At 40.8% G+C, this 24,234-nt stretch overlaps 2 protein-coding genes across 3 annotated transcripts; both read right to left on the bottom strand.

The window, feature by feature from the left end:
* Positions 1–3,189: 3,189 nt before the first annotated feature.
* Positions 3,190–17,230, bottom strand: si:dkey-250d21.1. 2 transcript variants are annotated; one of them, XM_042007952.1, is made up of 11 exons: positions 16,882–17,230; positions 13,714–13,834; positions 11,894–12,001; positions 11,764–11,800; positions 9,864–11,662; positions 9,739–9,769; positions 7,760–9,528; positions 7,615–7,663; positions 5,717–7,512; positions 5,426–5,462; positions 3,190–5,294 (listed from the first exon to the last, which is right to left on the bottom strand). In XM_042007952.1, exons 1-11 carry the CDS (start codon positions 16,974–16,976, stop codon positions 3,787–3,789), a joined length of 7,350 nt encoding a protein of 2,449 aa, XP_041863886.1. In that variant the 5' UTR covers positions 16,977–17,230; the 3' UTR covers positions 3,190–3,786. The 2 variants fall into 2 exon arrangements, with proteins under 2 accessions (XP_041863886.1, XP_041863887.1); XM_042007953.1 differs by lacking the exon at positions 16,882–17,230 and adding an exon at positions 15,054–15,105.
* Positions 17,231–18,101: 871 nt separating this feature from the next.
* Positions 18,102–22,490, bottom strand: thap12a (THAP domain containing 12a). The gene is made up of 5 exons (XM_042009304.1): positions 22,318–22,490; positions 21,490–21,607; positions 21,155–21,253; positions 20,345–20,381; positions 18,102–20,232 (listed from the first exon to the last, which is right to left on the bottom strand). The coding sequence occupies exons 1-5, from the start codon at positions 22,401–22,403 to the stop codon at positions 18,401–18,403; spliced, it is 2,172 nt and encodes a 723-aa protein (XP_041865238.1). The 5' UTR covers positions 22,404–22,490; the 3' UTR covers positions 18,102–18,400.
* Between the last annotated feature and the right edge of the window lie 1,744 nt (positions 22,491–24,234).

Here is a 24,234-nt window from a genome sequence, read left to right as displayed (position 1 = left end):
CAAATAACATGAACATAATGTATCTTCTGCAGCCTCCTCTAAGAAGTGAAAGGGTTCAGCTCAGCCTCACATCAGCCAGGTGAAAATCCCATCACCCCCAGGTGTCCGGCTCACGGTGGGGGATCACAACAGAAACAACAAGCTACAGGACAAGACTGGACCCACACATCTTCTGTACATTTGTTTACAGCCTCGGCCTCTATTGTGCTTTGAGAACGGGGCCCTTTCAAGTGACAGATGGGTGGCACTTTTGAACTCGTCATGTGGTCCTTCAGGAGGACTTTAGGCTGCGCTCCGCCACCAAAACCTGGTTCACAGAGCCTGTAGCAAATGCTCCAGTCAGGAGAATACCAGCCCTGGACGCTCTGGTTTCACCTGAGGGCATGAAAGTTGGCAGCGTTAAAGGAATAGGTTGAAATTAAATAACCAACTGAGCACATTTTTGTCATTTTATATCATACATCTGAGAGCCTGACAAAGACACCACCTCAAAGGAAAAAGTCATCCTGCTTATATTTACCAGTTAATGGAGCCTTTTTAACCCGAACCACATTTACCTAAGATGGAAATCAGAGGGTTGAAATATCTACTGATACAATTAATGATAGAAAAAATGAACTTTTTGACCCTGTCTCGTCATCTAGCTGATGAAGGACAGAATCATATTCATGGCCATGAATTAAAATATGTGTTTATATGTAAATGTCTTGGCATTTGTTGAGCTGTTTACTGTTTACAGAGCAGCTTTAGAATTTTTCGCCCGCGGACATCAACACTACAGTCCAAGTCATGGTTTGAAACCAAGCCATCCTTCACTTAAAAATGAACATATGTGGATTCCTCTGTTTTTGGTTTGATTTCTCAAAGCATCAAGGGAAGCAGAGCGGTCACGCAAGGCCATTATCACCGTTTTTGACAAACACACCAGTACGTCTCAGGAGGTGTTGCTGACGAGGAGCAAAAGGTATTGAGGGTAAAGGGGGTTAAGGTGAACCGTGTGGGTGGGGTGATGACTTCAGCAGTCTGGGACACTCCATTTATTTACAGGCAACTCTCCGCCCACACCTCCTGGTAAACATAAAGCTGAGAGCGATAGAAGAATCACAAGAACTGGCACCAGCCTGGCTGCAGGCCTCTAAACAGTACAATAGATAAATTGTGTAGATACATCTGGTTCTTATGAATATACCCCGTTAGATTGTGGTTAGAGGAGGCGTGAGAGCACCAGAACATCCTTATAAATGATTAAAGCTTACTTCTTTAGGCTCACAGAAGCTTTTTGGAATTCCTAGCTGCATGCTTGTTGCTCTGTGAAGGCTTTCCAACACCAAATAAACACCAAAGGATGCTATTCCGTAAGTCCAGGAGGGGAGCGCAGCCCTGCTTTGACAGATCGGTTCAGTCAGATAAAGCTTGTGAGCATTAAAAACTTTGATAAATCGCCTTTTGATTGGGTAATCTCTTATACACCTCAGCAAACGGTACTCAATCTTTTACGTATTACTGATCCAAATCATAGTTTTAAAACTGCTGAGTAAAAATGAAGTGTTCTTTAAGAGAACAATCAGCAAGCTGACATTCGAATAATTCAAACCAAAGGTTTTGCTGGTAGTACAAGAAGAGTCTGCATTGTGGCCTGTGCTGCCAATTTTCCCTGAAAGGGAACCTTGAAATAAAATCCACTTAAGCCCTATGTCTTCCCCTCAAGAGTGTAGTCAAATCCTGGCTGTGTATGGACGTGATTACAGACTGCCATGGGTCTTATATCAGGGCAGAACTCTGACATTCAGCAGGAAACCTGGTGCATGGGTCAATTATGGCAAAACCTTGTTTTGCTTAGAGATGGAGGATGTGTACTTCACGCTCAAACACACAGGCCGCACCTGAGACTTTCACTCTAACAATATCCACTTGTACACCCAAAGTATAAACAAATAAAACAGCTCGCTGGAGATGCAGCTCCTGGCAGAAAGTGCAGAGAAGATGCCGCGGTGATAGGACTGCAGCTTGGCTGGTGGCGCACGGCAGAGGCCGATCCGTTTGCTCAGCGGAAACACAGAGCTGGGCACCGACAATCCAGGCTTTGTCAGGGAGGCATCCACTGTCACAGCTCACCGGGACAATATGGTAGCAACTTTATATTATCTGGAACATTTGTGATGCATTATTGCCATTGTCCAACAGTCACATAAAAAAAGTTACCCGAGAGCTTAAAGGAAGCCAGAAATGATAACTTCTTTAGGTTTTAGTACAGTAGCTGAATTAATGATGCTCCTACTGTGAAGACTCCAGGAATTATCTGGCATTCATAGCAAATAATTAACAGGAGACCCAAAGTATACACTTATCAGAATTACACATTAACTAAACAACAGGGGCAACAATGGAGTCCAAGAAGTGATGATTTGCATCACTGGTCACATACCGAGCACTGGCCTTACACTTTACCAGAAGACAGCAGCTACTGGGAATATTTACAGGCTATCCGGAGTTAACCTCTGAAGCAGGAATTATTAAAAAACAGCACATCTTTTTCCCCACATACTTCAACAGATATGTACAGTAATAATTTTCTTTACATTTTAAATTACATTTCATAAAAATATATGTTGTCACACTTATATTTTAAATAGGTATAGCTTCATTTTCTTGTCCTATCGCTGAGGCAAATTTGGTAATTATAATTTATGCATATACATTAAATTTAAATTCTACAATAAGTGAATTGGGTGACTCACTTATGTCCACTTAAGTAGCTAATTTACAAACATATGCTAGAAAAGCACCTTTAAATGTGTCCACAGTAGTGGACATTTAAACCTTTGACGCCTGCATCAGGCAGCAGTAGGAGCATCCTCTTCCACCTCTTTGTTGATCAATGAGTGAATTAAAAGTTGATGAACTGCATTGACAGCTTCTATAGTGAGTTTGCACACTTGGAACACAATTTCAGTCAAACGTTAACATGGAACAAAAATATCTGGATCTAGTTGTGGTGAAGGGACTCACAGGTGCTCAAAAGCTACTCAGCTAATCCCGTTTTAACTTTTAATTCAGCACCGAGACGTTTCTTCCCAGACGGATGTCCTCTCAGGACAAACTACAGCTCCACGGCGCCATCTTGTGTTCAGCTACAAGCTTCACAGCTGACTCCTAAGACAAACTTGAAAACCCACAAGCCATCACATCTTTTTGGATCATTTTATTACTTTTTTGACAAATATATATGATGGTTCTCCTATTAAGGAAACATTCTTCTCAAAGATACGTTTACAGCAAATTCATTCCTGCGAGAGGACAGGAAACATGAGAAATCATCAGAAGATAGAACTAACCATTTCTATATTTGTGCCCAGGAAAGATAAGGGTGCAATTACATAATTAGAAGTAACTAATGACAGCGATAGATAAATCAGTCTGGTGGTTTCTCATAATGGAAGAAAAATAGAGTTCTTTCAAAAAGCCAATGGGACATTTTTAAACAACCATATTATGATAAAACATGGGAGGAATTATTAGTTTCTCAAGGCACACAAGCATTGATAACCATATGTAGGGCTTTTTTTACGATATTGGTCCCATTGGGCAGTACAACTGTACAAACTACAAAATTTAAAAAAAACAAACAAAAACATAAGAGCACAGGGCAGGGTTTTGCAGGATGACAACCAAAAGAAACTCAATGTACACGGGAACTGTGTTCAGAAATGCTCAATAAGAGCTGAACGCATTAGTCTTTTAGTATGGTGGCGCTGCATCTGACACAAATCTAAAGACCTGCAACTCTTACAGAGGATGCAACTCAGCTTGGGATCTCCTCTCCTGTTGAATGAACTCCTGCAAGCTTCTTTTTCCCTGCCTGAAGTTGCTCTCCCTTCTTGAAAATGGCAAGATGACCTGAAGTCTGAGCAGAGTTTCAATGTTGCTGAAACTTCTGATCTGCGATGTCTTGAGAGTATCAAGCACAGTCGTTGGAAGATAGCCTGCCAGAGGATCCAACCATTTCTCCTTCCATGCCTTCATCTCGGAGTGAAGCGAGGCTTGATCTGGCAAGTCATCCTTGTACAGGCGGAACATGAGACCACTAAGAATGCTGGTTTCTACTTTGGACATTGCGTAAGGCACAATCTCCAGACATCTCAAGGTATCCATTACCTTTTCTGTGAAGAGGTCGTTGATTTCTGCTATGGAGTGCTCCACAACCTTCATGCTGACAGACTCTTTGTAAAACTCACTCAACGGCTCTAGAAGCACTGAATGCAACATGGTGATGTGGAGTTTGGAAGCCAGGGCCACTGCTTCTTCAAACCAGGCCTTGTGATGGATGTCAATGTCACTGTGGAGTTTGCTGAGGGAGGCTTTGACATCGGGTAAGCTATTCACAGCAAGCAACATATCTAAGGGTTTGCCTTGAAGAGACTGACTCAACCTTTTAGTTACACTCAAAACATTTTTCTGCACCACAGTAGAAAGGATGAACTCAAAGTTTCTGATTGAATCAAAGAAGTGTGATGCTTGCTGTTGGTCTGAAGTACTTCCCTCCCCTTTCAGCTCATTCAAACAGAGCATGATTGCTTCTAAAATCTCTACAATTACCTCAAACATATCGTGACTCTTCTCCCAATTCTTGGTGAGCTTGTCACTCAGCTCACAACTCTTTCCTTCATCATGCTGGAACACACAAATGATCATGTCTTCCAGTTTGTTCTGGCGTTCTGGATCCTCCATGAGCCAGTGTAATAGTTTACTTATGAGGATTGCCCCGTCGGCTGCTTCTTCAGCAGATGATGATCTTGCCAGCCACACATTGAGGGACAAAGCAGAGCTGGCAGTTCTAACAGCCTGTGGGTATTTGTTAGCTATAGCTAGACATACAGCCCTCATCTGAGCACCTACACCACCAACACTCAGCATGGCCTGTCCTCTGCAATACGCCATGTTGAGCCCCCACTTCTCAGACAGGGCTGTTTCAATAGCGTCTGCAAGGACAACAGAGTCTTCAGTGAAAGGGATGAAAGCCAGCGTTTCCTCACACTGGATGTCCTCCTTGTTTAAGTACCTGATGCACAATGGCACATAGATCTCACCATCAATTTCAACCGTTTGCTCAGTTATAATAGTGAAGAACTGAGAGTCCCAAAGTTCCTTGATGATTTGTTCACGTAGCTGCGGCTCATAGAAAGACGCTGCCATTCCTGGTCCTTGAACAGCCGCTAGTTTTCCTTCCTGACCAGCCAGTTTTGTCTCTCCATCAGCAGGTTTCGCTGCATCACTGGAGTTGTGTGCAAGGCTTCCTGATTTCCAAAACAAGAATAAATGTTAAACTTCTCCTGAGGGTTTATACAGAAAAATCTCTACTCTAACAAGCCTGTCTTTTGAGTTCAGAACAGAATACGTTACTGAAAGTTGTCATGAATGTACTTACCTCTGTCCAACTTGAGTCTTTGCAGAGTTCCCATCACCTAAAATACATCCACAACAACTTCAGTCATTAAGCACAGATTTAAAATATGATCTAGCAAAATGATGAAAGGATACAGGATTTCATGCTGCAACTATCATTCTGCTACCAGTTCATTTGTTAATTGGGCTGTCATACTGTGAAAAAGCTTAGTAAACAGTGATCGAAACCCAAAGAATCCTCCGGTCATAAATATCAAGAAAATATAGAACGAGTGGCTGCTGCTCCTATAGATCCAAAGAGAGATGCATTTACCTGGGACAGACATGGACTACTCTCTGGGTCAACCTCGATGCACTTCTCAATGACTTCTGGAAGCCTCTGGAGTGTTGTCCAGTGAGAGATGAGCATCACCTGAATGGTTCTGCTGCCTCTGCATACAGTGTTTTTAAACAGATCCCTCATTGAATTCAGAGTGGTCTTCATCAGGTCACACTCCATACTGACACTAGGCAGGACAGCTACTAGCCTGAGCAGTAAGGAAACGGCTGGATGACTCTTGGACTCAGGATGGACAAGTGCTTCAGCGATGGATGCTGGAGGAGCAACATCCTGGTATTTCTCTCTCCAGACGGCTGCCCAGGTGTTCATTTCCTGCTCAGCCGATTCAGGGTCAGGAATATCTGTAAGGAAGATGCTGAAAGGCTTGTCTATGGACTCTGAAAGTATGGGCTGTGGATTGCAGGAGGGCAGCAATGACAGGACTGATAGGGCTTTTAAGTGGCTGTCAGAGAAGCAGTATTTCATTTCATCAACAAGGCTTTGAAGGAGTGGTACGCTCAGATTTTCTCTGTAATAAATCTCTGGAGAGTCATAGCTGTTGGCTTCCTCTGAGAAGCACACTTGCTCAGGAGCGACCTTGGTTGCTAGCTGGAAGGCTTGTTCAAACCACGTGGAGTGCAGAGCACTCACATTTTGTAACATTTTCTCCAGATTCTCTATGATTGAAGGGATTTTTTCCACTTCACAGAGGATGTCAGCCGGGTTTCCACAGCGGAAGACGGTGCTGCAGTTACGAAGTGGAGCACAAGCATTCTTCAGAATCACAAGGGTGACGATGAAATCCATGTTCCTCAGGGCAGTGGACAGAACTTGGGCATGCATTGACTTGGCACCTGTGGCACTGGAGCTAACGGTATCTAGGCACCTAAGAATGCCCTCAAGTGTGTCAGCAAGGATGTCAAAGAAGTCCTCTCTCTTCTTCCATCTGGAGCAGCACGTTTCTGGAAATTCCTCTAAAGCCTCTCTTGGCATATTTAAAAGCTCATCAACAGCTTGTGCTAACTCCCCTTCCAGGCAAGGAGATTCATCAAAGAACTGCAGCAGATCTTCTGTGATGTCCAGCATTTTTGCCACTGAAGGGCAAGGCACACTACCAGCCAGCCAGTGGGCAAGGCCACAAGACTCGCTGGGTGTTACGACACAAAGCGGGTAGCTCTTGAGGAAATCCAAAGACATTTTCTTCAGGCTTTGATAACTGGAGCCCAGATGCATGAACGCTTGCCCTCGACACTGAGACATTGGTAGGCCCCAGTCTTCAGTGAGAATCTTTGCAAGATTACTTGCTTGCCTGTCAACATTACAGTTTTCATCAAATGGTAAGAAACCCATGAGCTCTACTTTTGGAGCAGATTCTCCGACATACCTGACAAACACAGGTAAGTGGGTCTTATCAGCAATTCTAACAGGTTTGTCTGTTATAAGAGAGAAGAAGGGGGATTCCTGTATTTCTTTAAGTATGACATCTCTGATTCCATTTATGAGGAGGTTCACCATTTCAGTCTCACTAATAGAAGTGTTTTTGCTCTCACTTCCAAACCAGTGGCACATCTTGAGCTCCTGAACAAGCGGCTCTCGGTCTTCTTCCAAGAGGTCACAGAGACCGCTGTTCTTTTTTCCCAGCAGTGCAGCCATCTTAAAAACTGTAGCCAGACTTTGGCGGTTATCTCCTGCGTGCCCATTCTCATCTGCTGGTTTCATGTCTTGATCCTGCATCTGCTCAGGGGACTGCTGAACTTTGGGCTCCTCCTCTTCCTCTTTGACAAAATCAACTAAATGTATCAGGGTGAAACAGAGACAAGACAACACAACAGTGGTTATAAAAATGTTCCCATCATGGCAGAAAAGAGGATGGTAAGCAACCTTGTTCTTACCTTCCATATTAATTTCAGAGTTCTTGATGAGGCTCTTGGATTCTTTGTCCTGCAACAGTAGTTGGATGCGCAAATATTATTCTGAAGTTCATGCAAGTGATAAAAGACTAAATGTGAAATAATAATAATAATGAACTGTACATACCAGACAGATACCCTCCAAAGCCTGTGGAGTAACTTTCAAACACTGGGTCACCATGCGGTCCAGGTCTCTGTTGAAGTCTGTGCCCACCTGCAGCATCGCCAAACATGGGGACCTGTCTTTGGGACTAGTATTTCTCAGGTAGTTGAGGAACTTCTTGTGGCGCATTACAACACCACAGTCCTCCAGAGCCGTGCTGGGGAGCACAGACATAATCCTCAGCAGGGTATTGATGTTCCCGAAGTACTGCATGAGTGGTAGACGTAATGTGTGAAATATGGAACTTGGGATAGACACAGATGCCACTTTGGTCTTCCATGTTACTCTCCAACAACACAGCTCTGTGAAGAAGTTGTCTGCATCAGGGAGATCACTACTGTAGAGAGGAGGCTTTGACTTCAAGCTCTCAAACACGTAACTCACGGTGACTGAGCATGGCACCAGAGAGAGGAAGTTGAGAGCTTCTTTGTGGTCCTCTGAAAAATGGTCCTTCACAGCATTGATGAGGTTGTCTACAAGGGGCACACTCAAGCAATCTTTGTAAAATCCCACTGGCTTTATCATGCCGTCTCTTGGCATGGAGTTTTCAGGCACTTCAATCTGTACTCTAAGACTCTGTGCCATTGCACAAGCCTCATCAAACCAGTTCTGGTGAAATACCTTCATATTTGTTTTCACTCTGTTCAGAGTAGCCACAATACCACTGATTTGGCAAAGCTGGGATGCAGCACTGAATTGGTCCTTCTGGATACCTGCACTAAGCTCTCTGGTAAAAGATGATGCATTCTTCAAGACCACCATGGCAATGATAAAATCAAACTCCATAACCTTGCGGAGAAGAGCGCCTGCTTGTTCGGAAACGGATGTTTTCCACCTCTGTGGATTGCTTTTTACTTTCTCCAGACATTCAACAAGAGGCTCCAGCATCTGTACAAACACCTCATAAGAGTCATGCTTCTCTTGCCAAACAGAGCAGAACTTTCCTTGTAACTCCTGGATCTTTTCATAGCTCTCTCTGAGTCCATACTCTATCACATGGCCAAGTTGTTTTTCTAGAGCAGAACTGCTGCCGAAAAACATCAAAACCTCTTCAAATGTATCCAGGGCTCTTTTAACCGCAGGCACTGGGATGGATTTTGACCACCATGTGTTGAAGGAGTAGGAAGAACTGTGTGTGCTTATAGCAAGAGGATATTTCTCCTGAACTTTGCAGGCAAATGCTTTCAGCTTGTAGGAAACATCACCAGAGCCAAGGTAAGCTTGGCCTCTGCAGTTATTCAAATCAAGACGCCACTCGACAGTTACTATTTCCAGGAGACGCTGGACCATGATGTCACAATCAAGATCGGTCTCAAGGAATCCCATAAGCTCCAATCGCATGACATCAAAACTGTCCACAAACCTTAGGAAGAGTGGAAGATAGTCCTTCTCCCCCAGCTTCACGACTCGGTCAATGATCAGAGAGAAAAATGAACTCCCCACTTCCATGAGAATTCCCTCCCTGACAGCGTTCTCGCACACAGTGAGAACTTCATTCATTTCAGACTTGGTCACATACTCAACCTCTCCATCCTGAGCAGGACCAGCGTCGCTATTTAACCGGCTGTGACTGCTGTAAGCAGCCACCACCGCAGCCTGCAAGGCAGATTTAAGAGCTTCTCTGTCAGTTTCTGCACATTTCATCTCCACAAGCCTCTCAGCATCCATCTCTAGATTTATGAGTTGTAATTCCTCTTCTGTATCCTTTTCAGCATGGTTTCCGTGGACTGCCACTGAAATGAGAGGTGAGAACGGCCTTTGTGAGCTCATTAGCAGTGTACATAAAATATTCACACTGACAACTGGAACTGAAAATAGCATTCAATTAGTTTGACTTATTTCATTGTTAAATCAATTTGAATGATTTTTTTAACATGGTGGGACATTTTATCACATGCGTAACATGTTAAATGAGGACATAAATTACTTTGACGTTATCTCACCTTGTGGAGGCTTCTCTGTTGTGTCATCATCCTGTAACACAAAAAACCCACAAAGGTATGTTACTTTAGGTAGAACAGTAATCCGGTAAAAGTTCAGTAGTCTTCAGCTTATAAATCCTACTCACCCTCTGAAGCAGCTGCAGGATGTCTGGGTGCTTCTGGACATATGACTCTACCGTTTGTTCAACACTGAAGTGCACATCCTGGTTTACATACACAAATGCCATGCTGCACTGTCTTTGGTCCTCTGGGTTGGCATTCAGATAGGACTGGCACCGATCCAGTACCATATGGTACTGTCCGTACACGTCAGCCTCTGCATTTACACATGGAACAGTGCCCAACACCTTCAGCAAGCTCTGCACATTTGGGTAAAATCCAATATCTGGAATCTTGAGTGTTGCAAAAACAGTGGTCGGGAGGATTCTGCGCTTGCTCGCGTGCCTCCACTTCACCTCCCAGCAACCGAGCTCTTCGTAGAACGTGTCAGGCCGTGCAAGGTTGTTTAAGTTGGCATCTGCAACTTTATCCCTGCGAATGCTGAAATTGTGGTCAGCCATGTAAGATGGGACTAACGAGAGCCATCGGAGAATCCTAACCATCTCGGTGCTGAACACCCTCTTCACCTCTGCAACAAGATACTGCAAGATGGGCCGACTCAGAGACTCTCTGTAAAAGTCCTCCAGTGGTGTCTCGGTTGTGTCGGCTTGATCCATCTCTGGTTTAATGACCTCTACTCCCAGTTTCTTTGCACGACCGACTGCATCGGAAAACCATTTCCTGTGAAATATTGCGAGCTCCTGTTGGTATTTGCTTACCAGCTTTAAGGCATTGGAAATTGTGTACTGCAAAGTACTGCTGATGCTTATTATTCCCCTGAGACTTGAGTTAAGTATGCTGACACAACAGAGGGTGTTCTTCAGAACGACGAGTGTGATGATGAAATTGAAATTCTTTAAAACTGGTTTGAGCTTGGCCATCTGTTCAGCAGTATCTTCATCTACCTTTGAAATGATCTCATTGATACAGTTCAAGAATGGCTCCAGAATTTCTAACAAGGTCTGGAAGGCATCAGTGCCATATTCCCAATTCCCACTGATGGCCGCTTTGATCCTTTCAACTTCCCCTTTTACATGCCCGTACGTCATCTGGATCTTTCCTTCCAATCTCTTGCTCAGCTCTGGTGTTCTCCTGAGTAATGAGGCCACCTCCTCTACAGTGTCTGCAACCTTCTGGATTGATGGTACAGGCATGCAGCGAATGATCCATATATTGAAAGCATATGGGTCACTTGGTGACAGAACTACTTGTGGAAACTCCTGCAGGATTCTACAGGTCAGGTCTCGCATTTTCTGACACAAGCTCCCTGTAATAAGATAAGTGAGTCCTCTGCAGTGCTCCATCCTCAGCCCCCATTTGTTTCGCAGCTCAGAGAGGAGCATGTAAAACATATTCTCTGCATCCAGGTCACACGGTAAGAACCCGACGAGGTGCTTTTGTGGGAAACCAGCAACTGTGACAGATCGGATGAAAACTGGAATCTGCTCCTTTCCCTCTATGTTAGTCACATCCTGCAGCAGAACGGAGAAGAATCGTGCCAGTCTGAGGCTGTTCTGGATCTCCTCCCGCATGAGGTCTTCACTGAACTGTAAAATTTCTTTCTTGTCAATTTTCTCCACACAGACACGATTAAGAGCCTGCTGGCCTCTCGCACCTCCAATTGGCTCATCAGAGCTGATGTTTGCGCCATTGATGCTGAATCCCGTCAGTGCCAGGATTTCCTTGAAATAAACTTTCAGAGTCTCTTTTGCTTTTGAGGTGGATGCATCCTCTTGGGGTTGGTTGTCTTTTTGGAGTTCAGATGCTGCACTGTTCTCTCCAGACTCTTCTTTTGTCTCCTCTTTCAATTCTGATACTGTGTTTTCTGATGATGAAATTGGGATTGAAAGGTTGAATTAATTTAAAAAGACCAGACCAGAACATCCAAGGGATTTTTTTTAAAGTGAGTCCAACTACTTACTGTACCTTTTGTTTTCTTTACAACAGCGTCTTCCTCTTCTGACTGAACAGAAAAAGACGGAGGTTTGTTTATCTTTAATAGTTTTATGAAAAATAACAGTAAGACCAGTTTCGATGACGTGAATTAAACACTCACAGGGTCTCTAGCGCGTTTCCTGTTACACGCTGACGGTTTATTCCCAGGCGTTGCAAAGTCAAATATTGTTGGAACAGCATCTTCTTTTAAGATAAAACTGGAAGCACTCTGAAAAACAAACAACAGATCAGTGAAAAGCTGTTTTATGTTAGGGACATTACATTAATAACTTTATTAAACTGTTAACATGATGGCATTCAGTCAGTAGTCACATTTCACATAATGTTCCTCACAGGTTCATTTGGACTGAATGAATGTGGGAAAAAGCCACAGTGTGCAATGTTTTCTAACTGTGTGTGATTAACCAGTACACACAGTGAGAGATGAAGTTTCACTTTTCACTAACATCATAGGGTAAAACATTACATGAGAATACAGGATGTATAAATGCAGGAGTGGTTGGATTGAAGCAGCTGGTAATGTCACTCTTCTACATCTTTATACTAAACTGCTTCTTTTACTTGTGAGGATTTAAATGAACTTTACTACATGCTGTTTTTATTTCTTTTATTTCTTTTAAACTTTGTTTTTTTTATGCACTTGTATTGTTTTCTGCACCCTGCTGGAAGGTTTTATGTAAAGCACTTTGCCTTAGCAACAGATTAGATTGTTATCAAAACATGAATCTTCTACAAACTAAAAACCGAAGATGCACCACCACAAAAAAAAAACAAAACAAAACCTCTGCAAGTCCAGCAAAAGTTGCAGTTTCTTTTTTCCATAAAAAAATCGAGCTATGAAACATGCAGTGGACGAGAACAGACAGAAATATTTAAACATGGTCAGAAACTTCAGCTCTGAGTAACTCTTCTGGCCCCGGCTGTGGAGAATAAGACCACTCTGCACTGCAGCGTCTTACTTTAAATGAAACAAGGACTAAAGTAGAACTGGTGCTATTCTAATATTCAGTAAGTGAAACAATGAATTCTGTGTGTTAATGAATTCAATTCAATGTCTTTTCCATTTTGTGCTGATAAGATGTGATTACATCGTATTATAGTTTAGCTTAAAAAGATAAAGAAAAAACCCTCCCAGCTTCCAGTGAAATGGCTTTAAAGCTGCTGAAAATGAATTACAAGCCTTATATTCTTAATATAATTATAATGCTTTTCATTTTGTTTGGATTCTGTAACTGTGGAGTGCTATAAAAGATGCTTTTTATAAGCAGAATCTGTGTTTCCAAGTAAAAAGTATTAAGCTTTCAGTATAAAGGAATTACCTGCTGGTTGATCATAAAACAACCAATAACATAACTTCAGCAGTAACTTCGAGCTGTGTACGCTGTGCACTTTAACTGAGTGGTTCACACACAGAATGGAAGGTTCTCTATGTAAAACACTTCAATAATCACATTAACATCACTTAATTCTATGAATAAATATTGTTTTTAAGGTGTTAAACAACCCAAAGAAACATTAACAGATAAAGACCATTATCATTGTTACAATATGATTTGTTAAATTATTCTGTTGGTAACAACATCAACATACTCTGACCACAACTTGTGTTTCTAAATAAATTACTGGATAATTTATGGTTCTGATTAAAAATTAAATGATCTGGACTGCAGTAAAGTGTTGCATTAGAGCTTAGTTAAAAGAAAAAAAAACTAATTGTTGACTGAAAACTATGGTCATGCAAAAAGTTCCCGCCTAAAGACTGTACACACCTACTGAATCAAACTACTGAGTAGGTGTCCAAACTTTTGCTGGTTCTGTCTAAACTGGCTTCACTTGCATGTTTTACTGCTGGTATGTGAGCCAGCCTTTACAGATGATTTTTACTGTTCTATTTTTGCTACAAAGGACCTTTCCTCTTACCTGATGGGAGATCATAGAGGGCTCGAAATGCTTTGCACAAAGTCTATACAGCTTATGCAACTGCTCCGGAGGTTCAGATGCCAAATCTTGGCGACGACAGTTGTTCAACCATTGGTTGCAACTAAAAAAAACACGAGAAGAAAGCAGGATTAAATGACAGCCTAAAGATTTCTGACTAAATGATTAAAGGTATACTAGCCAAAATATTGTACATTGATTTAAACATTCATTCAAGTGTAAAACGTTGCCCATTACGATGTATTTGCTTCATATACGTCGGTGTCATCCATAGACAAAAGATATGGACAAGATGGCGGCTTCCAAAACAAATCTCTGGAGATGAAGTCGGTGTGTTGATGCTCAACAGCAAGTTAAGCTACAGGACAATTCAGACTAAATAATTCTATGGGCTCTCTGAGGGTTATGAGGGCTACAAAATTTTCAAGGACCAGACCTGCATGGGGTTTTTTCTGGTTTCATTTACACTAAAGTCGCGTAAAAATGAGTGAAAATCATAATGTAATTGCTCTGTTGTAACTCAGCTTGAACCCTGGTATTCACAGTCGCTCTGATTCTGTGTTTTGGTAGGTTAAAAGATAATATTAGAACTACTGCTTATACTATTGACTTTCTTTGGTGTGTGTGTTGGCTGTAATCCCTATGAGGGAAAAAGAAATACAAATACTCTCGGAGCTACAATCAGTTTCAGGTCCTGCAGTGGTGAAAACTAAAAGGACGAACTTTTGCCAAGATTAATAAGAACTATGAAAAGGTTCCTGTGATTTAAAAGCAACTCATGGGGATCGAACTTTCTGAAAGGCAAGCAGATTTTCATTGATTTAGAATTTGCATGGCCTCTAAAAATCACATTTTAGTCTAGGGAATGTTTTCATTTAACTCAACCTAAATTACCCCAAAAACACAATGGTTTTTATCCAGTATTGGTTTTCACCTCATAGCTAACTTGGTAGGTATTCATATCCATGTAAATACCATTTTAAATGTTACATTTTGACCACATAGACCTTTCATCTCACATTATACCACTCGTTTTTAACCTTAAAAACAGTTTAAATGCACTCAGTTTATCTCTTATGGTGGATAAAATAACAGATTATTATCACAGCGCAACAGACTAAAATTACAGTGCAGTAACAAAGAAATTTCCTTTTTTTTTTTTTTTTTTACTGTAACACGACACACGTCACTATTAGTGACCTTTGGAATTTACCAAAATTTAGATTTTTTTTCTTGTGTTAAAATAGCTGTTTGAGTAAATCATGAGATCTTGTTCCAATAAAAAAAATTAATAATTAAGCAAAGCAAATGGTACTTTTTACCTCAGTTTGAAGGTGCCAAATTCAACCCAAACATGATATTGTCAATGATGCAACCGAGTGTATGAGGCGAGCAAAAACTGCCCCTACCCCAAGTTATGCATGGCAACGCATTAGCCTTAGACTAGCAACTAGCTAACTGTTATCCCCTCATCACAGAAATGCACATTTCCTTGATAGCAGAATGTGCAGAGGTTGGGCTGCAAACTTAAACTTAAGTAGAAGAAAGAGAACAAGGTTTAAGAGAAGTTTTTAGACTGAAGCTGAAATGTGGCTAACTGCAGACCTGGCAACACACCAGCTCAGGTCATCAGTTTTATGCTGGGTGGAACTGAGAAGCCAAGATAACAGTTTGATGTTCACATACTGGAGTTGCACACTGTGGATTTTGTGATGCTAGCGGCTAACGCAGCACAAGCTGAAGTTTGAGGGTGAACGATTACTGAAGTCTCAGGGGTAACTTGTCAACAGATGAGTGATACCAGAGTGAAAGCTCAGGATTACGACAAAACACTCTTCTTTTTCCTCCCCCCCCCCCCCCCCTCTCTAATTAAAACAGCTAATATCTACAGCATTTGACAGCCCAAAGTGAGTCGTTTCATTCATTCTTGTGGCTCACTTGAGCTGATCTGAGACCTGATAATCAGTCTTCAGTAGACTGGTCATCCTGGTGTCTGTGAGAAGAGAGCATCGCTCATTTTCTTATAAATCTGAGCCATAAGTTCATTTGTTTGGTGATTATTTTAATTATTCATGCCTTGCTAAGTGCTTACTGAGATTTTTTCCCTGTGACGTGAGGAATTCAGGTTTCTTTCTGCGTTGCTATGACTGTATGTGTCAGTGATGACATTAAATGGATGGATGGACTAATTAAAAATAAATTTTTGTTGGCAGTCCAGGTATTACTGTAACATTTTATAAGAGATTATTCCAACTAGTTTTTCCTACAGCAGATAACTAGTTAGTAATTACCTACCTACGGCTAATGTTTTATTTTTATTAAGTTGCCAATTATTAATGTGTGAGACAACATGTACAATGCTATTAAATGAGCCATTTGTTGTTGTTTTATTTTAATATCATCCTTCCTTATACTATATATTTTCTCGGTGCACTTTTTGACCACATGGACACATGACTGACGTGTCCAAGTTAAACACAATTTTAGATGGATTACAGTTTACCCTAAATTTAAACCATTTTAAATATGATGCTCAGTACTGTTCCATGTGTTCGCGTGGAGAGAAAAAAAAGCTGAATTTGACTGGAAAATTTTACAATTAAGGGAGCTACTACAGCGCCAGGTGCTCGAGGGGTTTAACGAGTAAAAAGCCAATTACCTAGTGCACAATTAATTTAGCTTGCAAATAACTTTGCAATCCATTAAGTTACAGCAGCAGTAAACATAAGAACGTTAACCATTTCTTAGAATAAGAGGTTATTTTCATCGCGCTGACCTCACGTCATTCCCGCTGTTATACCTCTTCCATTGCTTGCGCCCTGTACGATTTAAATAATACAAAAAAGTTTTTTCATGGCGGTTTCTCTCCGTGTGCTAAACGGTGTAGCACAAAGCTAACCCCACAGAGCCCACATCACAAGATTGTATGGGGTTCCTGGGGTGAATTGGTGAAGGCAATGTATTTCACATGGACTTTTCTTTCAATAGTAGCGTGAGTCTGCGCCATTTTCCAGAGTTGTGTCACTATTAGCCAACATGATGTTAGGCTAACGCCAATGCTAACGATGCATAGCTAACACATTCATTTTGCATGTTCAAAAGCCTTTTTCTAACCTACCTACATCAAAATTAAATAAGCCCAGCTCTTACCGCTCCGGATCCAAAGGGAAGCTGAAAAGTGAGGTGGTATTTTCGGATTCCCGTTCTTGGTAATCACAATCCGCTGCGGCGCAGCAGTCAGTCATTTTGGACTGTAGTATAGCTAGCAAGCAAGTTAGCTAGCTTAGCTGGCGGTTGCAAGCTGGCAAGCCTACTGTAAGTAAACTCTGTCTACAGAGCCATACCCTGGGCAAACTGCACGCGACACAGTTGAATTTAATGTGATTTTCGTTTAATGTCTCTTTGACAAACTAAGAACTGACTAATTCCATGCTTTCAAAAGTTGAAGTTGCGAGCTGAGCTAACAGTCGCCGACAGCGTGTTATACCATCAACCAGGAACTAGGACATGTTGTACAAGATGTTCACCAGCAGAGGGCAGAACGACGCCATCGTGCTGGACCGAAGAGTTTTGTTATCAAGATGAATCCCCATTCTAGTGGAACCAGGAAACAGAGCAAATTAAACTAACGCTTTCCTTTTATAAAATTTTGTCGCGTTGGTTCCCAAGTTGCTTTGTGGCTAAGTACACAGCAACGGAACGTCTTTCAATTAACCTTTAAAATAACTTGTTTTTCCAGTATCGTTTTAACTATATTTAACTACAACTACACTACCACTGTTATGTTGTTCCTAGCTGCTGAAAAAGCCCAGTAACTTTACATACAACATACAGCTCTTAAATATTACTATAGTCTGAAATCCTATTTTCAAATTTGGATGCGTTTGTGTCACATCTGATATTACACAAGCATTAAGCATACGTGCAGTACTTCTCTTGACTTAATACTCTTTGATTGGATTTGCAGCTTCCTTTTTTCCCCACTTTATTTAATCAAATTGTAAGATATAGGTTACTATTTTATTATCTCACACCCTGGATACACACTATGACATCTGTTGGCTAATAAGTTATTAAAGCAAATGACTAAATTGGTCTGCACCAAGTTTAGCCTGGTAGACAGGATGGTGAGTAGAAGCAATGCTGTGATGCTTTGTTTAGCTGTATTTATTTGAAATAGAACCTTTACGTTTTAATAAAAGCTTTGAGGCTGCTGTAACTGACAAAAATCTGTTTGGTCATCAACTTTCTAAGGGAAGGGGGTTGTGTATGTTGTACTGTTTATGATGGCAAACTTTGTTATGACTGAGCTTTTAGGTTCAGTCGTATTAAACTTAACACAAAACACTGGAATGGAAACTCAATTCTCAGGGGTTTAGCTCTTTATTCACAAGCATACACTCTTTTACCAAAAGTAAATGAAATAAAATTGTGCACACCCCCAAACTACCTTGTCCTTTTCTCCACCTCACCATGTGGACACATATTTACTTTATATAGACGTGTTCTGTGTTTCAAAAGCACTATCACACTGAGGACAATTCATGAGTGGACACAGAAACATTTCAACAAATCTCACAATAGAAAAAATCATTCTACTAGAATAACAATTTGATACAGAAAAAATAAACAAATCAGCTTACAAAGCACACAACTTCCGCTTGAGGGCTTAAACGTCAGATAGCAATGGCACCTCCTGCCTGTCTGGGTATGTCTTCATGTAGATGTCAACTACTGCATCCAGATCAGACTCCACATCATAGTTTATGTTCAACACAGCAAGGCTTTTTGATTTGAATTTGTCAGGTGTGTTCTCCATGTACATCTTGAAGCGTCTGTGCGTCACATCACAGCTGTTCTTCGAAGCCAAGGATGGCATGACGCTGAGAAGTCTCAAGATCGCCAACATGTTTGGGAAGAACTTCACATCGGCCAGCTGCAGAGTTTCATGGAGGCTGGAGGGAAAAGTCTCTCCTTTGCCTTTTTTGCTCCATTTTACCCACCAACAGTGCAGCTCAGCAGAGAGGGTTCCTGCATTAGGGATGTCATTATTAAACAACTGTATGTTCCCCTCGTCAGGTTGTGTGGACTTGTAAAGCTCTATGACCGCAGGGACAAGGGACAGACATCTCAGAGTCTTCAGGTGGTCCTCGTAGAAGAGCTCTTTCATTTCACTGACGATATACTTCACCACAGGAACAGACAGGTGCTCCTTATAGTAATTCTCCGGCTGAATGGCTCCTGATTCTGCCTGATGCTTCCTCAAGAACGACCGAGGAACCTTGACGGGGACCTCCATGGCTGCAGCTAAGTTAACGGCCTCGTCGTACCAGAACTCGTGATATACATCAATGTTGTCATCCACTTCCATAAGGGAGTGCAACACTGCTTTTAGACTAGATGCAGCTAAATAGGCATCTGCTGCATTTCCTTGGAGGTTTTTCCCAAAAGCCTGTGTAAGCGTCGTAACATTTTTCAGCACAACTAACGTCATGATTAACTCAAAGTCAGCTAAGGCTTTTGAGATCTCTAAGGCGTTGTGTATGATTTGGTCATTCCACCTCATGTCTTCGTTGTCATGCACACTGTCCACACAGAGGAGGAGAGCCTCTATGATGTCCAGCGCCACCTCAAATGCCTCATGTCCTGCGGTCCAGCTGGTTCTACAGATCTCTTTCAGTTCGTTAGCTTTGTCTTCTTTGTCTGGGTAGAACATGGAAATGGCGTGCTCAAGCTCTAACTGAAGCAAAGGCGACTGAAAAAAGAATGACTCTATCTTTTTAAAGGTAGACATGACGAGCTGAACACCTGACAGAGCGATACCACTGGCCAGGGACACGTTCAAAGCATGAGTAGACCTAAGTGTAAGTACTGCTCTTGGATACTTCTCCACCAGCTTGGCAGCAAATGCTTTAATTTGACTGAAATGTGTCCCAGAGCAGGAGTGGGCCTGGCCTCTACACCGTTCCATATCTAGTCCCCATTTGTCCGTCATTTCAGAAAGCATTTTCTCCGTCAGGGTGTCTCTATCACCTTCTAAGCTCAAGAACCCCACAAACCTCTCCTGCTGGCATTTAGACTGGTCTACATAAAAAAGAAAGACCGGGAGGCACCATTCTCCTGAGATCTTTACCAGATGATCTGTAACCAGTGAGAAGAAGCCATTTTGTTTGACCTCCTCTACCACCTTGCAGCGCACATGTTTCTCACACACCTCAATCAACTGAGTCAGCTCTTGTGAGGAGCAGCACTGCTTCGACTCAGCATACCTCTTCTTTAGAACCTGATCTCCACATTGCATGCGGTAATCTAGCAGCGCCTGGAAGGTGCTTGACATAAGCTGTTCCTCCTCATTATCAGCAGGCCAAGTCGGAGGGATGCTTTGCTCTCCCAAGAATAGAACAACCTCAAATAAAGCCTTTACATATTTCTTCTGCTCATCTTCCTCTGGTTCCATCTGGATGTCTTCAGTAACTCCTTCTGGTTGTGACTTTTTAGTTTCTAAAAACAAACAACAACAAAAAAATTAAACCATTAATCTTGTTAGAGTCGTGGCTGTGACAGTCCTTTGTGTCAGCGTCAAGTGATGAAAGGTATTGACATTCCTACTTACTCTTCCTCCCCTTGCTCTGTGATTCATCATCTTTGGTCTATAAAATTAAAGATAAATACAAATTACAATTTAAAGAAAGTATGCAATTGAAATATAATGAAATATAATGCTGTAATTATAAGTTATTACCTCATAATTAGGGTTAAAAATCCAATAATTGACAGTTTCTGTCAGCCACCAGTCAATCACTCAATTTAAAAGCTTTACATTTGTTGCTAGTCAATATTTCAGATAAAAAAAGACTAATAATAATCCTTAGTTTAAAATATACTACACCTACTTATTCAGTCAGGTTGATTATTATTATTACAATGATTACGTTTTTAATAATTTTATTAACTGTAATTTTACAGGTTTCTGTTTATTCTTTTTCTTTTTTTATGTTTATTAACTTTATCATCAGTTCTAACATACAATTAATTATGATGTGTTAAATACAAAGAAGACATGTGCAAACTACGATTAATTAAGTATGATTTAAAAAATCATTGGGGTTTTATCTTGATGTTATTTAATTTAGGTAACAAGCATTAGTCTCATAAATCCATTTGTTTCTCGTCTATGCATCACATTTAATGTGTCTGAAAAGCACAAAAAGAAGTCAGTTGAATTTATAAAAGCAAACTGTCTTCAGAATAAGTTTAGATGCTGTAATTTCATTTTTTACAATGCTGCCTTGATTTTTTTAAGTCTTGTCCCCTGTAATCAGGTGTCATTGCAACAAGCTGTTTTTGTTTCCATGGAGACAGGGCAATACATATTCGACTGTTTTTCACCCGACTGAGAACAAAGCAGGATTCATGTACCTACCGTGTCTTTACTGCGCTTCACCAGTCCACTCTGAGGCTGGGTTGTCACATCAAAAACAGTTGGTTCAGCGTCATCCTTTAACACTTTACCCTGAGTATCCTGTCACCCCAAAACACAAACATTACTATCAAAGTACTATGAAAAACCCATGTTTTAAAAAATACACATTATCTGTGCTGTCAAAAGATAATATGCAACATGAGTAACGGTGAAATATCCTGCAGGACTGGATCAAACACCTTTCAAATCTAATGTGAGATTCAAATGAAAACGGGGGATGCAACCAAACCGCTGCGGGGTCACACTGCATTGTGAGCCAACTGCACAAAACTTACATTATCAAATGCATTTGTTTCAAAATGTTTTCCACACAGCCTGTAGTATTTGTACAGTTGCTCAGATGATTTGTCCATGAGGTCCTTCCTCTGGCATTTTTCAAGCCACTTCTTGGACCTAAAAAAAGAAAAATTTTAAACGAGTTTAGAGATCTAATTAACTCTCGGCTCTGATGCTGAACTATGGTTCAGTGTAAAAGAGTAGCAAATTATAGCACACTGAAATCTGGGAAATGCTTCTAAATCTGACAGAAAAAGCAAAAATCCTTTATGTTTAAGATTTTTTCAATCTAATTATTGAATGACTGATACGTTTTGAAATCTTTATAAAAACGTGGTTAGATATAAATCAGAATATCTGACGAGATGAGATGAGTCAGGATTTAGGGATTGTAACTCACAAGTGGGTTTTTTTCTTCTTCTTTGTTAAAGATAAATAAGAGTGTTTAGCACACAAGTCATTTAGTAGACGAGTACTTGAAGACAGTGTTGCAGGTGCGACAACTTAATAGTCATGAATGGATCTTAGGGTGTCAGTGAAAAAGTTCAGAATCCACTTGAGATGATAAATAGTGAAATGATGTATACTGTTACTGAAATTATGTATAAAAGCACCAGTTTTGCCCGAGTATTTGAACAAATATGGGTCAGAAAAACAAAGAAATTAAATGATTAAAGCATAATTTTAGAAAATAATATACATAAATATATGTTTGTGAAAGATAAACTGTAAAACAAATTGTTGTATTGCCAGTTGCAGACTGGAGGCGTTTTCTTGCAGGAGTTTCCTGCTGGGAGTAGCATTTATGCTAGCTTCTTTTATTTTACCTTTCTGGATCATGCGGAAACCGGAAGAGAGGCTGGGAGTCAGATTTCCCGCTGTGGCAATTCGGTACAGCGCAATAGTTTTGCATTCTGCAAGTCTTTAATCATAAACTTTTTTCCGTGATTTGTTAGAGGATACGAGCAGCCGATGTTAGTGTTAGCTGACAAGCTAGTTCGCTTCACCAGACAAGACGACTTCCGGGTTTTGTTTTCAAAATAAATTGCATTAAATGCTTTGCGTAATGGCATTCTTTTAGCAATCACAATGAGATCGATTACCTATTTACACCTAGCCTCAAGTGAAACTATGGACAATGGTCACTCTAACGAGACCTCAGGAGAGTCTCAACTCTTAACAATGGTTGTAGACTCTAAAATATTGGTGGTTTCACTAAATACAATATCCCAATATTTCCATCACTACTGAAAAATCTCTAACATATGTAGAACAAAACATCCTCAAGAAAGTGAGCTCAGTACACTTGACTTCAGGCGGTGTTGGATAGTCCACTGCACCCAATTCTTACATTGAAGCGCCACATTTATCTATTACTGGTTTAGTTATTAGTCCATTTTCATGTTATTTTCATTGTTTAAAAAAACTAACTAAAATGCATATATGAACTTGGCACAAAAAGTAAGGAATTTTGTTGTTTGGTGGATTATTTCTTTGTTGTAAAAATGCTTCTGGAAAATACACCTTATACTATTGTTTATTACTCTTTTAGATAGTGCCGCATTTGTAAGACAAATTCATCTGTGGGATGTGTAGCAGAGTTGAGTATGTCGGTTTCCCCAAATAAAACCTGCAAAATGTTCTGTGCCAGTGCCAAACGTCTTATTCTGTTACTGACTCTTGTTTGATGTTGTTTAATGGATTGAATGATTTAAGTCTGAAATAACAAGATACATTTGGCAATTTAGCTATTTATTTATTTAAGAAACGGGGGCTTCAGTAGCATTTTGAAGAACCATGCACAGCCACAACCTATCGCCTCCTCTTCATGCTGGTCACCAGTGAGGTCTTGCACTGCTGTGGGATGGCTTCCCATTCTTCAACCAGCATTTGTCACAAGTCAATCAATATTGTTAATGGTTATTCTGGTATGAACAGCAAATCCAAACCAAATTCCACCAGAGTTCAGTAGTAGAGTGTTGAGGGCAGGACTTCAGGCAAACCATTCCATCCTTGTCATCTTGGAGGGTAGCAGTTGTTTGCACATTGTGGAGATAAAGGTCTGTTACTGGTTGCAGAATCTAATCTCAACATCTCTCTGCACTGACAATGTATCCAGTAATGACAAGCCTTTTTTCCAGAGAGGGATATGCTGCTCCACACCCTCATATCCACCAAAAGCAGTTTACCCCATCAGCTGACATAGTGCTGGCTGTCTTTTCCAAACTTTAACCCTATAATCCCAACTGACTGCCACATCAGAGAGCATGCAGGTGCTAATGAAATGCCAGTCACCTAAGGAAACCACATGTTCATCCCACCAACACATTTTTTCTACAAATGTGGCACCATCATAAAGCAAAATAAGCGGAATTTTCAAAAGTTTAACAGTTTTGTCAAGAAGCATTGTTACAACAAAGAAATAATCCAAACACAAATTTCTTTTTTGTGCTAGATTTTGTGACGTTTGAAGGAATTTAGTTAAAATAATGACTCTTAAAACACTTGCTCCTCAGAGCCACATAAAATTTAATAAATTCGTATTGTTTATGATACATGGTTTATTTTGAAGGGAAATTCGTACACAGGAAATTCGTTTATTAACGTACCAAAGCGCGCGAGTTCCACATCTATCCCATAATCCTCTGCGAAATTTTGAAAGGTTGATAAACATGTTACGGCATGTTCTATACAATAAATGTGTTGCAGCGTGGAACTTACATTTTAATGTAAACACACACACA

This window comes from Melanotaenia boesemani, chromosome 15 (genome assembly GCF_017639745.1).
Source record: "Melanotaenia boesemani isolate fMelBoe1 chromosome 15, fMelBoe1.pri, whole genome shotgun sequence".
Taxonomy (NCBI): domain Eukaryota; kingdom Metazoa; phylum Chordata; class Actinopteri; order Atheriniformes; family Melanotaeniidae; genus Melanotaenia; species Melanotaenia boesemani.
This window is presented reverse-complemented; position numbering and strand designations above follow the sequence as displayed.

Coding starts and splice junctions, on each gene's coding strand:
- thap12a (XM_042009304.1), bottom strand. CDS start 22,403: ATGCAAAACTATTGCGCTGTACCGAATTGCCACAGCGGGAAATCTGAC. Junction 21,254..21,489: donor AAACAAATGCATTTGATAAT/GTAAGTTTTGTG, acceptor TTGGGGTGACAG/GATACTCAGGGTAAAGTGTT. Junction 20,233..20,344: donor ACAGAGCAAGGGGAGGAAGA/GTAAGTAGGAAT, acceptor GTTTGTTTTTAG/AAACTAAAAAGTCACAACCA.
- si:dkey-250d21.1 (XM_042007952.1), bottom strand. CDS start 16,976: ATGACTGACTGCTGCGCCGCAGCGGATTGTGATTACCAAGAACGGGAA. Junction 11,663..11,763: donor TGTTGTAAAGAAAACAAAAG/GTACAGTAAGTA, acceptor TTTCATCATCAG/AAAACACAGTATCAGAATTG. Junction 5,295..5,425: donor AAGACTCAAGTTGGACAGAG/GTAAGTACATTC, acceptor TTTGGAAATCAG/GAAGCCTTGCACACAACTCC.